At 42.1% G+C, this 14,120-nt stretch overlaps 1 protein-coding gene across 4 annotated transcripts in view; it reads right to left on the bottom strand.

The window, feature by feature from the left end:
* Positions 1 to 952: 952 nt before the first annotated feature.
* The window catches only part of TMEM41B (transmembrane protein 41B), a 42,868-nt gene continuing 29,700 nt past the window's right edge, over positions 953 to 14,120 (bottom strand). The window contains exons 4-8 of one of the 4 annotated variants that reach the window (XR_009215609.1): positions 9,734 to 9,827; positions 9,001 to 9,105; positions 7,740 to 7,878; positions 3,716 to 3,938; positions 953 to 1,394 (exon numbers count right to left, since the gene is read on the bottom strand). Coding sequence is in view for 3 of the 4 variants with exons in the window: in XM_032166646.2 (XP_032022537.2) it covers positions 3,769 to 3,938; positions 7,740 to 7,878; positions 9,001 to 9,105; positions 9,734 to 9,827 (508 nt within the window). In the remaining variant the exon portion in view is untranslated. Of the gene's footprint in view, positions 3,939 to 7,133; positions 7,879 to 9,000; positions 9,106 to 9,733; positions 9,835 to 14,120 lie in introns of those variants that run through there. The other 3 variants (XM_032166646.2, XM_032166647.2, XM_058446584.1) reach the window with 3 other exon arrangements.

Genomic DNA, 14,120 nt, shown 5'->3' with positions numbered 1-14,120 from the left:
TTTTTTTTTTGAGACAAGAGTCTCGTACTGTCGCCCAGGCTGGAGTGCAGTGGCACGATCTCGGCTCACTGCAAGCTCCGGCTCCCGGGTTCATGCCATTCTCCTGCCTCAGCCTCCCGAGTAGCTGGGACTATAGGCGCCCGCCACCACACCTGGTTAATTTTTTGTATTTTTAGTAGAGACGGGGTTTCACCATGTTAGCCAGGATGGTCTCAATCTCCTGACCTTGTCTCCACCCGCCTCAGCCTCCCATATGCTGGGATTACAGGTGTGAGCCACCATGCCTCGCGGTTTTTTTTTTTTTTTTTTGAGATGGAGTCTCACTTTGTCACCCAGGCTGTAGTGCACTGGTGTGATCTTGGCTCACTATAACCTCTCCTCCCGGGTTCAAGCGACTCTCCTGCCTCAGCCTCCCAAGTAGCTGGGATTACAGGCATACACCACACCACCACGCCCCACTAATTTTTTATTTTTAGTAGAGACGGGGTTTCTCCATGTTGGCCAGGCTGGTCTCGAACTCCTGACCTCAGGTGATCCACCCACCTTGGCCTCCGGAAGTGCTAGGATTACAGGTGTGAGCCACCGTGTCCGGCCATTTCATCGTTCTTAGTGGTGAAAATGTACATCAAAATTTAAGAATATACTTTTATTCAACGAAGAGTTTTAGTTTTTTGAGACAGAGTCTGGCTCTGTCACCCAGGCTGGAATGCAGTGGCGCAATTTCATCTCATGGCAACCTCCACCTCTGGGTTCAAGCGATTCTCATGCCTCAGCCTCCCAAGTAGCTAGGACTATAGGCGTGTGCCACCACACCTGGCTAATTTTTCATGTTTAGTAGAGACGGGGTTTCACTATGATGGCCAGGCTGGTCTTGAACTCCTGACTGCAGGTGATTCACCCGCTTCGACGTTCCAAAGTGCTGGGATTACAGGCGTGAGCCACCTTGCCCGGCCAGAGTTTTTTAACGTAAGTACTTCCATGAAATAAATCCCAAATGTGACATTTAGGTTTCTCCAATACAATTTATTATTATTATTACATTTTAGCTTGCATTTACTAAGTGTCATGGAAATATTATATTCAAAGTAACAGAGCTCCAGAGAAAGACCATTAACTAAGAAAGAACAGTTTCGCTTTCTTAGCATGTCAACTTCTAGTAAGCCTGCTTGCCTCCGCACCACAGATGCTTGTTTTCTTGTGGTTGTAGTTGTCAAGCCAAAGCTTGAATTTACATGTGGCATCAGGCCAAGTCTGTGAATCCATGAAGACAGGCCATCAACTGCATTGAGGGTACAGCCTGCTGAAGGGTCCTTTCTTGACAGTCATTGATGATGAATCTGGAAAAACTGTCTATTCTCTTAGGAGAAGAAAATATACCCCACCTAAAGTCGCAGCTACCATTAACAACAACAACAAAAAAAAATAGCAAAGGGAAAGAATCAATGGTAAGGACAGTAAATATACTCTGAGAATAGAGTAAGTACAATTCACACACGCTGGAGTAAATAGTGAAGCTTCTACTGAGTTCTACTGAGTCTAAGCTCTTTTATTTTTAAAATTCTGATAAAAATTTACTCAATTACATTTTATACATTAATATTTAGTGAATTTGTCCAAAAAGGCTATGTTTAATTTATGTGTAAAAATAACAAAAGATTTATCACTCAGTCTCTGGGCAATAAGAAAGGAAGAAAGCCTTGCTAGAAATAATAAATAATCTCACACAAAAGGCCAGGTGACATAAGAATACTACAATAATCAATATATTTTCTTTGTATTTACAATAAAATCCATCTGTTAATACTGTGATAGAAAAAATAATCAGTCCACATCATATAATAAAAACAGGCTTTGAGGATGACTATACCTCTCATAATAAAAACATACAAGGATTTCTCACAGCTAAAGGAGTTTTCAACATAATGACAGTCATGGGTGAAGGTAAAACTGACAGAGTACTTTAGATCAGCTATGTCCTACAATCAAGGAATCAGGGGCATTACCCATTAACCAAGCAGGAAAAAGCACTTTCATTTTTCCAGAACTATTTAAATATAATATTTGCCATGTGATCAGTTAATTTTACTTTGTGAGTTAGATAAAGACTAAATTGAGAAACTGCAATAAGTAATCAAAAGCAGCTCCAAACAAAAAAGCCATCAATAGAAACAAAAGGCATTTTTCTAGGTGTGTCATGCATAAAAAGAATAATTACATATTATTACATATATTCCTTAATGACCAGATTAATAAATGAGATAAAATTTAGTCACTGGAACAAATACAATATATTTAATCACTTGTGTTTTGCTGTCACTGTTTAAAATAATTAACTTAATGTCTAAAAACTACATACTCTTGAGTGTTTGCTTTTTAGAGCCCCTTGTGGGATATTAAAGAGCTGTAACAAATTATCTGAATATAAATTATCAATACCAGGCCGGACACGGTGGCTCACACCTGTAATCCCAGCACTTTGGGAGGTGGAAGTGGGCATATAGCCTGAGGTCAGGAGTTCAAGACCAGCCCGGCCATCATGGTGAAACCCCGTCTCTACTAAAAACACAAAAATTAGCTGGGTGTAGTGGCACACACCTGTAATCCCAGCTACTCAGGAGTCTGGGCCAGGAGAATCGCTTGTACCCAGGAGGCGGAGTTTGTAGTGAGCCGAGATCATGCCACGCACTCCAGCCTGGGCAACAGCAAGACTCCATCTTTAAAAAAAAAAAAAAAAAAAAAAATTATCAATACCAAATATGATACAGTTATGTAATACCCATTTTGTATATGCACAGTGGAAATACTGTAAAAACTACAAGATAAAAGAAAACAGACTGGCCAGAACCTTAAATTTCAGACTAATCCATAAAAATCTAGACGATAAAAAACAAAAATAAAGTTAACAAAATAGATAATTTGATATCCTTTCCATATTCAGTCATCTACTAACATGCAATCTCCAAACAAATCCATTATCTCCAAAGAGGAAGAAAATGGGCCGGGCACGGTGGCTCACGCCTGTAATCCCAGCACTTTGGGAGGCTGAAGCAGGTGGATCACGAGGTCAGGAGACCGAGACCATCCTGGCTAACACGGTGAAATCCCGTCTCTACTAAAAACACAAAAAAATTAGCTGGGCGTGGTGGCAGAAGCCTGTAGTCTCAGCAACTCAGAAGGCTGAGACAGGAGAATGGCGTGAACCCGGGAAGTGGAGCTTGCAGTCAGCAGAGATCGTGCCACTGCACTCCAGCCTGGGCAGCAGAGCTAGACTCCATCTCAAAAAAAAAAAAAAAAAAAAAAAAAAAGGAGGAAAAAAATGTAAATCTCTTTTTAACTTTTCCAGTTTATGCTCTGAAAAAAGCCTAACATTAACAAAACCTGCAACGCTACTTTAAAAAATCTAGAATTTAAAAATATCTATTTTAGTTATTAAAGATAAAAAATATTCAATTAAATTGAATGAATTAGCTGGATCAACAATTTCCTACCACACTACTATTATCTACAGCTACCCTTGGTATAATAATTTATAAGATGTCTAAGATGTCTACCTTAACTATTGATAGCACTTTTCACAGTATATCAATTTCCATTTTTACCTTCTTCTCCACTTGTCACTTAAATGTATTACTTTAACTATCTGATAGGAAATTTTATTTTACAAATTCCTTGTTTAATTACTGAAGAGGTGATTTTAAAACATAAATGGATGCACCTGTTAATCCTGAGATGGTAATGACAGCAAAACTAAAAATCAGATGATTATTTTTACTCAAATTTCTGCTTTAGTTTTTTTTGGAAGATGGCTGGCAGAATAGAAAGAACAGCCAAGATCATCAGAATAAATATTGAGTTCCAGGAAACAGCTTCTCCTGCTGTTGTAAGTTGATACAGTGTTGTTCCTGCCTTAATGGCTACAAAAGAAGGAGGTGCGACACCTGAAATAAAATATAAAAAGATACAGTAAAAACCACCAATTGTTTTTAAAAAATTAAAATGTTCTGTGTGCATAAAGTTTCTTAAAAGAACACAGCTATTTCCATTTTGAAAAAAAAAATTAAGAATTTAAAGCTCAAGTTTATTTCCATATAAAGAATTCAATCTTTCCTAATCACTTCTTAAGAATAATGATTTTTTTTTTTTTTTTTAAGACGGAGTTTCGCTCTTGTTGCCCAGGCTGGAGTACAATGGCGCCATCTTGGCTCACTGCAACCTCTGCCTCCCGGGTTCAAATGATTCTTCTGCCTCAGCCTCCCGAGTAGCTGGGATTACAGGCATGTGCCACCACACCCCGCTAATTTTGTATTTTCAGTAGAGATGGGGTTTCTCCATGTTGGTCAGACTGGTCTCAAACTCCCGACCTCAGATGATCCGCCCACCTCGGCCTCCCAAAGTGCTGGGATTACAGGCATGAGCCCCCGCACCTGGCCAGGATAATGAATTTTAAAAACCCAAGAAAAGTGCCCAGAGAATAATTTTACATTTATTAAAAATGCTTTTGTTTTCTCCCCCTGAGAGTTTGACTCTATCGCACAGGCTTGAGTGCAGTGGTGCAATCATCACTCACTGCAGCCTCAGTCTCCCGAGGCTCAGGTGATCGTCTCACCTCAGCTTTCTGAGCACCTGGGACTACAGGCGTGTACCACCACACCCAGCCAAAATTTTTGTATTTTTTGTCAAGAGAGGGGGTTTTGCCATATTGCCCAGGCTGGTCTCTGTAACTCCCAGGCTCAGGCAATTCACACGCCTCAGCCTCCCAAAGTGCTGGGATTACAAGCCTAAGCCACCACACCGAGACTGCCAAAAACCTTAAAAGAAAAAAAAAAAAAAAAAAAAGGCCCGGCACAGTGGCTCATGCGTGTAATCCCAGCACCTTAGGAGGCCAAGGCAGGCAGATCACCTGAGGTCAGGAGTTTGAGACCAGCCTGGCCAACATGGTGAAACTCCATCTCTACTAAAAATACAAAAATTAGCTGGGTGTGTTGGCACACACCTGTAATCCCAGCTACTTGGGAGGCTGAGGCAGGAGAATCACTTGAACCCAGGAGGCGGAGGTTGCAATGAGCCGAGATCATGCCACTGCACTCCAGCCTGGGCGACGGAGAGAGAGAATGTGTCTCAAAAAGAAAAAAAAAAAAAAAAAGAAGAAACGTGCTCTGTTCTAGCAATTTCAAGGTCAAGATACTCAGTGTGAGTAAAGAGAGCAGTGTATACAAAAGTACATAGAGAATGATGGCATTTCACTAAAAATCAAAACAAAGGGAAATAAGGCCGGCGCAGTGGCTCATGCTTGTAATCCCAGCACTTTGGGAGGCCAAGGCCGGTGGATCACGAGGTCAGGAGATCGAGACCACGGTGAAACCCTGTCTCTACTAAAAATACAAAAAAATTACCCGGGCGTGGTGGTGGGCGCCTGTAGTCCCAGCTATTCGGAGAGGCTGAGGCAGGAGAATGGCGTGAACCCGGGAGGCGGAGCTTGCAGTGAGCCGAGATTGCGCCACTGCATTCCAGCCTGGGCGACAGAGCGAGACTCCGTCTCAAAAAAAAAAAAAAGGGAAATAAATTACTTTGGCCAAAGCTGAAATTAACTAAATCTCTGGCTTTCACCTATAAAACGGAGATAGAAACAAAAATTCTCTCTTTAGATTCCATGGATATGACATTTAACAAAATTAAAAATTCCCCATGCTGATGTAAGTTTGTCCATTTTTTTTTCTTTTCATTCTTTCCTTCTTTTTTTTTTTTGAGACAGTGTCTTGCTGTCACCCAGGCTGGAGTACAGTGGCACGATCTCGGTTCACTGCAACCTCTGCCTCCTAGGTTCAAGTGATTCTCCTGCCTCCACCTCCTGAGTAGCTGGGACTACAGGCACCTGCCACCACATTCAGCTAATTTTTGTATTTTTAGTAGAGACAGGGTTTTACCATATTGGCCAGGCTGGTCTCGAACTCCTGACCTTGTGATCCACCCGCCTTGGCCTCCCAAAGTGCTGGGATTACAGGTGTGAACCACTGCGCCTGGCTAATTTTTTTTTTAAAGTAGCAATAAATAATTGATTTTAGTTATTCTTTTCAAAAAGACATATTCTCACAAGTATTAACTTAAGCTTTAATAGGTATTCTTTTTTTTTTTTTTTTTTGAGACGGAGTCTCGCTCTGTCGCCAGGCTGGAGTGCAGTGGCACCATCTCGGCTCACTGCAAGCTCCGCCTCCCAGGTTCACGCCATTCTCCTGCCTCAGCCTCTCCGAGTAGCTGGGACTACAGGCGCCCGCCACCACGCCCGGCTAATTTTTTTTTGTATTTTTAGTAGAGACGGGGTTTCACCATGGTCTCGATCTCCTGACCTCGTGATCCGCCCGCCTCAGCCTCCCAAAGTGCTGGGATTACAAGCGTGAGCCACTGCGCCCGGCCAATAGGTATTCAATATGTAAGAAATCTGCTCATATTTTTGACATCTAAACAATTCAACTCAAACTGGAAAGAGCAAAACACTCCTACAGGCCGGGCGCAGTGGCTCAAGCCTGTAATCCTAGCACTTTGGGAGGCCGAGGTAGGCGGATCACGAGGTTAGGAGTTCGAGACCATCCTGGCCAACATAGTGAAGCCCTGTCTCTACTAAAAATACAAAAAAATTAGCAGGGTGTGGTGGCAGGCGCCTGTAGACCCAGCTACTCGGGAGGCTGACGCAGGAGAATGGTGTGAACCTGGGAGGCGGAGCTTGCAGTGAGCCGAGATGGTGCCACTGCACTCCAGCCTGGGAGACAGAGCCAGACTGTCTCAAAAAAAACAAACAAACAAACAAAAAAAACACTCCTACAAAGAATCATGAGAATTCACAAAATATGTAAGTAATTTTCATGTCCACTGATTAATTTCAAAATCAAGTATTATTTCCTTAAAAGCATGAATGTTTGCTGATCCTTGCTTTTTCCATACTTTTGATAACATCCACAATAAATGCTGGTTTCAATAAAAGGAAAAATAGGATCAATTCTCTACTGAAAATTCAAGTTCAACATTTTAATACTTGATTAGAAAACAAAGGAGATATTTTGCCAAAGCAACATTTACAAAAAAAAAAAAAAAAAAGAAAAGAAAGAAAGGGCTGGGCGCAGTGGCTCACGCCTGTAATCCCAGCACTTTGGGAGGCCAAGGTAGGCGGACCATGAGGTAAGACCATGAGGTAAGAATTCGAGACCAGCCTGGCCAACATGGTGAAACCCCATTTCTACTAATAATACAAAAATTAGCCAGATGTGGTGGCGTGTGCCTGTAGTACCAGCTCCTTGGGAGGCTGAGGCAGGAGAATTGCTTGAACACAAGAGGCGGAGGTTGCAGTGAGCCGAGACTGCGCCACTGTACTCCAGCCTGGGCGACAGATCGAGACTCAGGGAAGAGGAAGGGGAAGGGACATAGGAGAAAATTGCTCAAAAAAGGCAATTTGATTTTTTTTCCTCTCCACTTAGAGGGACTGGAGGTTATAGGTCCTGGTTAACCCTGTATCATTAAAACGATACACACTAGAAAGTGCTCTTCTTTCAAGAGGCGACACAAAAAAACCTAAATCAACACAATGCAACAAACACTACTGAGCATCTATTATCAGCCAGGCTTTGTGCCCAAGAATTCTAGATGGTGCTGGCATAATCTGCAGAGAGCATGCATGTAATCTAGCCCAGCTGGACACTGTTAGATATGTACACAGTGAGCTCATACACACCAAGAACCAGAGGCCTTACCTAGAAAAGTACCAATAAAAAAAACTTTCAATGGCACATTTATCACAGGAGATGTGATATTAATAAACCAATTAGGCAGAAATGGTGTTATTCTCAAAAATATAATGTAGTTAATGAGATGTTCTCTATGACGTTCAACCTGTCATAAGAAAGAAAAGAATTAGCATCAGATGAGGACAACTTCAAAATAAGTTGCTTAATATAAATACCTTATTTCAAATTCTCATTCCTGATACTTCAGAGTATACCCAATAGAAATGATCAGGCTGGCACGGTGGTTCATGCCTATAATCCCAGCACTTTGGGAGGCCGAGGCGGGTGGATCACCTGAGGTCAGGAGTTCGAGAACAGCCTGGCTAACATGGTGAAACCCATTTCTACTAAAAATACAAAAAATTAGCCGGGCGTGGTGGCATGTGCCTGAAATCCTAGCTACTTGGGAGGCTGAGGCAGGAGAATCACTTGAACCCGGGAGGCAGAGGTTGCAGTGAGCCAAGATCACGCCATTGCACTTCAGCTTGGGCAACAAGAGCAAAACACTGACTCAAAAAAGAAAAGAAAGGAAAAGAAATGATCAAAAAAGGCCAGTGGTGACTCATGCCTGTAATCCCAGCACTTTGAGAGGCTGAGGCAGGTGGCTCACCTGAGGTCTGGAGTTCGAGACCAGCCTGGCCAACATGGTAAAACTCTGTCTCTACTAAAAATACAAAAAATTAGCCAGGCGTGGTGGCAAGTACCTATAATCCCAGCTACTCGGGAGGCTGAGGCAGGCAGGCAGAATTGCTTGAACCCAGGAGGTAGAGGTTGCAGTGAGCCGAGGTCATGCCACTGCACTCCATCCTGGGTGACAGACCAAGACTCCGTCTCAAAAAAAAGAAAAGAAAAAAAATGCACTGGGAGTTGACTGATACAAATGTTTCGATAACACATGCACACAAAACTGCATTAACATAAAACGGATAGGTATCTAATTATGTGGATGCCTTTATATTGACACTCTGACTTCTCTGCTGATTAAATTTACTAAGATAAAGAATTAAAATTACCATCACAGGTCTGAAACATTTGCATTTGAAATTATTAACATCATATTTGCCTACCACCTATTTTTATTTAGTCAGAAGATAATTCTTATTACTTGAGTTAACTTAGGAATTAATTTATGTTGGGTTAAAACATGTAGTTAATTCATGTGGGGACTAAACACAGACCTTCCAATTAACAAAGAGTTACATCAAATAATTTAAAAATACATGTTTACCTGCTGTGACCATTTTACTGCTTTCTCTGTTAGGTATTTGTATACAACTGGTCTCCCAACTAAATAGGAAAGCATATAACAGAAAGAGGCACCAAGTCCAGAACACTGGAAAACAAAAGAAGCCATAAGCATTTTGTATTTTTCCATCTTACTCACATTGATTTATTCACCTGAGTAAAAGCTCAATTAATTTACTTCTTTTGGAGGTGGGGAGGGTACTCTGCATGACATCTCTTGTGCAGAGATGATCTAGTACTTTCTCAGACCAAACTGTACCTCAAATGAGATCAGCTAAAACAAACTGGCACTTGTGATTACACCTAGTGACTACATCCAAATAATTAATGCTAAGCTTTAGCCTAATAATAAAATTTCAGGAGCCAATTTCCACGGCCCCCCACCCCCCCAAACCCCCAATTCCTAAGCTTGAAAACACCACCTCTAGCCCAGGGACTTAACTCATTGTGCTTACCAACACTCCTTGGACTGTCGCAGTTACAAAGTCCAATAGGAAAGAAAAGCTAAAACATAGCTTATAAATGCAACTAAGTCTATAATTGGTCTGTTCTGGGGGAAAAACAAATTATAACACCTCCTTGTGGAGGGACTTTAACATTAACTCCTCTTCAACTAATGAGTTTATGCTTACATAAACTAGTGGGATTAAAGTATCATCATCATCCTCATTATTCTATTTTTTTTCAGTCTCCCAATTTTATTTTTTCATACTTACCAAACAAACAAGAAATAAGGCTAGTGGAAAGGGATAAAGAAACCCTGAGAGTATACTGAGAAATATAGAGCCTGGAATAGCGAATGTTTGCAAGCTGGTAACTTTTAAGTTAAGGATTAGAACATAATTAAGTAGAATTTTAAAAGCCAAATGTAACATTTCAGGAAAAAAGTATAAATACAGAAATTATCATATAATGAGATTATATTCAAAGGTTTAGCCTCTAAGTTGACCATTTACTAAACAGTATCATAAATACTAGTAAGTGTGTGCTACTAAAAGGTTTCCAAGACAAAAATCCATATGTTCTAGATAGAGAGGAATGGTGCACTTTGGGGGAGGAACAAAAGAAAAAAAGAAAAGGTCTTCCGTAATCTTTTAGTGCTTCTCTAATACATTTTATTTTACTCCCAAATGTTTTCAGGGAAATCATGTACATACAATTATTTCTAATTTAACTATGAAGGTTTACCTAAATTCACTACTCATTTTAAAGGAAAAGGAACAAAGAGAGAATAAAAGAAAATAAGAAAAATAAGAACAGAAATTACAAAATATAGTAAAAGTCACAAATCTTATTTGAGAAGGGGTCTTGCTTTGTCACCTAGGCTGGAACGCAGTGGTGCACTCATGGCTCACTGCAGCCTCAACTGCCCAAGCTCAAGCAATTCTCCCACTTCAGCCTCGCAAGTAGCTGGAATCACAGAGGTATGTCACCACATCAATTTTTATTACTTGTAGAGATGAGGTCTGGCTGTGTTGCCCAGGCTAGTCTGGAACTCCTGGGCTCAAACGATCCTCCCACATTGGACTACCAAAGTGTTGAGGTTACAGATATGAGCGACTATACCCGGGCCACAAATCTTGTTTTTAAAATAGAATTTTTTTTTACTTTCCTGTCGTTCCCAGTTTGGATCTGAACCTTTTTCCCCTCTAATACGATTTACTCACAAGTCAAAGTGAATTCCCTCAACATCTCTCCATCTTCACTCATTAACTATTCCTTTTTCTCTAGTTCCCATTTTACTCATGTTCTCATTTCAATCTCCTCTTCCTTCCTCCTGGGGTTTTTTCACCTTCAACTCTGTTCTCTCTCACAGGATGCCTCCTCTACAAAACTACTCAGTTGTCTATAACTTAGAAAACCACCTCAACCAGGGTATCCTATCCAGCTACTGCTCATCTTTACTTCCTCAGAGGAGATTCTCTCCTTGTTCTCTGTGACTTGCTTTACTATTCCACTATGCCACTGAAACTTCCTCATAGCATGGCTTCAGTGAACTGTACTTTTTCTTCTACATTACAGGTAATTTCGTCTGTAGATTTTTCTCTTTGCCCTCAAATCTGAAATTTCTCTAACATTTTGTTAGCCACACAATCCCTTTTCTTTGATAAATCTGGCAATTTCCATGGCTTCAAGTATCAACCACATACAGTACTAAAAACTCGAAATTCTCTTTGGTTCGTCAGCCTCAGATTTTCCACCTGTCTCCTACGTGTCTCCATCAAAAACAAAACACACACACACACACACACACTTTTTGGGTTAAGATTGTACTATATGGGCCAGGTGGGGTGGCTCATGCCTGTAATCCCAGCACTTACGGAGTCCAAGGAGGGCGGATCACAAAGTCAGGACATCGAGACCATCCTGGCCAATATGGTGAAACCCTGTCTCTACTAAAATACAAAAAATTAGCCGGGTGTGGTGGTGGGCGCCTGTAGTCCCAGCTACTCGGGAGGCCGAGGCAGGGGAATCGCTTGAACCTGGGAGGCAGGAGATTGCAGTGAGCCGAGATCTCACCACTGCACGCCAGCCTGGCAACAGAGCGAGACTCCATCTCAAAAACAAAACAAAACATTATGGATAGTTTCACACACATATAAATGTAGAAATACTCAATGTAAATGATGAGTTGATGGGTGCAGCAAACCAACATGGCACACGTATACCTATGTAACAAACCTGCACGCTGTGCACATGTACCCCAGAACTTAAATAAAAAAAAAAAGAAAAAAAAGAAAGCAAGACTCCAAAGGATGAAAGGAAATAAATGGAATTTTCCCTTGAGCAAATTGAGAGAAGCAGAAATAAATGAGGACAAGTTCCCAGGAAGTGTTTTGTTGTTTTTGTTGTTATTGTTTAACGCAACTGTATTTTTTCTTTTCCCAAAATTTGGTGCAATTCCTACTTCTCTGAAAAGGAAACCTAAAATTACAGCTGAAATTGGGGAAAAAAAAACAAAGTAGAGAAACTAGTGTTATGATGCCCTATATTAACATATTTCAGGCTGGGCACAGTGGCTCCTGCCTGTAATCCCAATTACTTTAGGAAGCTGAGGGTGGATCACTTGAGACTAGGAATTGAAGAACAGCCTGGCCAACATGATGAAACCCTGTCTTTAATAAAAATACAAAAATTGGCCAGGCACAGTGGCTCATGCCTGTAATGCCAGGTACTCAGGAGGCTGGGATACAAGAATCACTTGAACCCAGAGGGCAGAAGTTGTAGTGAGCCGAGATCATGCCACTGACCTCTGGCCTGGGAAATAGAGTGAGACTCTGTCTCAAAAAAAAATAAAAATAAGGCGGGGTGCGGTGGCTCACACCTGTAATCCCAACACTTTGGGAGGCCAAGGCAGGTGGATCATGAGGTCAGGAGTTCGAGACCAGCCTGCCCAACATAGTGAAACCACGTCTCTACTAAAAATACAAAAATTAGCTGGGCATGGTGGTGTGTGCCTGTAGTCCCAGCTACTTGGGAGGTTGAGGCAGGAGAATCGCTTGAACCCAGGAGAGGGTGGTTGTGGTAAGCTGAGATTATGCCATTGCACTCCAGCCTGGGTAACAGAGTGAGACTCCATCTCAAAAATAAATAAATAAATAAACAAAATAAATAAAAATAAGCCAGGTGCAGTGGCTTATGCCTGTAATCCCAGCACTTTGGGAGGCCGAGGCGGGTGGATCACCTGAGGTCAGGAGTTCGAGACCAGCCTGACCAACGTGGTGAAATGCTGTCTCTCCTAAAAATACAAAAATTAGGCCGGGCACAGTGGCTCACGCCTGTAATCCCAGCACTTCGGGAGGCCAAGGCGGGTGGATCACGAGGTCAGGAGATCAAGACCATCCTGGCTAACACGGTGAAACCCCATCTCCACTAAAAAAATACAAAAAAATTAGCCAGGCATGGTGGCAGGCATCTGTAGTCCCAGCTACTCGGGAGGCTGAGACAGGAAAATCACTTAAGCACAGGAGGCAGAGGTTGCAGGGAGCCCAGATCGCACCACTGCACTCCAGCCTGGGCAACAAGAGCAAGACTCTGTCTCAAAAAATACTAAAATAATAAAAATTAAAAACCCACATTTTTCAATGTCAGAATATTTTAATATCATTAAAATAATTCCTTTTCTACCAGGCGCGGTGGCTTACACCTGTAATCCCAGCACTTTGGGAGGCTGAGGCAGGTGGATCACAAGGTCAGGAGTTCACAGAATACAAAAAATTAGCTGGGCACAGTGGCAGGTGCCTGTAATCTCAGCTACTCAGGAAGCTGAAGCAGGAGAATTGCTTGAACTCAGGCAGCGGAGGTTGCAGGGGGCCAAGATCGCGTCACTGCACTCCAGCCTGGGAAAGAGTGAGACTCCATCTCAAAAAAAAATAATAGTAATAAAAATAATTTTTTTTTTTTTTTTGAGACTGAGTCTTGCTCTGTCACCAGGCTGGAGTGCAGTGGCATGATCTCGGCTCACTGCAACCCCCGCCTCCCAGGTTCAAGCAATTCTCCTGCCTCAGCCTCCTGAGTAGCTCGGATTACAAGTGTGCGCCATCGCGCCCAGCTAATTTTTTTAATTTTTAGTACAGACAGGTTTCACCATGTTGGCCAGGATAGTCTCCATCTCCTGACCTTGTGATCCACCTGCCTTGGCCTCCCAAAGTGCTGGGATTACAAGTGTGGCCACCATGCCCGGCCAATTCCTTTTTTTTCTTTCATTTTTGAGGTAGGAGTCTCACTCTGTCGCCCAGGCTGGAGGGCAGTGGTGTGATCTCAGCTCACTGCAATCTCCGCATCCCGGGTTCAAGCAATTCTCTGCCTCAGCCTCCCGAGTAGTTGGGATTACAGGCGCCTGCCACCACAACTGGCTAATTTTTGTATTTTTAGTAGACACAGGGTTTCACCATCTTGGTCAGGTTAGTCTTGAACTCCTGACCTCGTGATCCACCTGCCTTGGCCTCCCAAAGTACTGAGATTATAGGTGTGAGCCACCGTGCCTGGCCTCCTTTTCTTTTTAACATAAATATGATACCATTGTCAGACTTCAAGAAATTAACTATAAGGCTGGGCGCGGTGGCTCACGCTTGTAATCCCAGCACTTTGGGAGGCCGAGGC

The sequence above is a fragment of the Hylobates moloch genome, unplaced genomic scaffold, assembly GCF_009828535.3.
Source record: "Hylobates moloch isolate HMO894 unplaced genomic scaffold, HMol_V3 SCAFFOLD_11, whole genome shotgun sequence".
Taxonomy (NCBI): domain Eukaryota; kingdom Metazoa; phylum Chordata; class Mammalia; order Primates; family Hylobatidae; genus Hylobates; species Hylobates moloch.
Note: the sequence above shows the minus strand (reverse complement) of the source record. Positions and strands in the feature narration are given on the sequence as shown.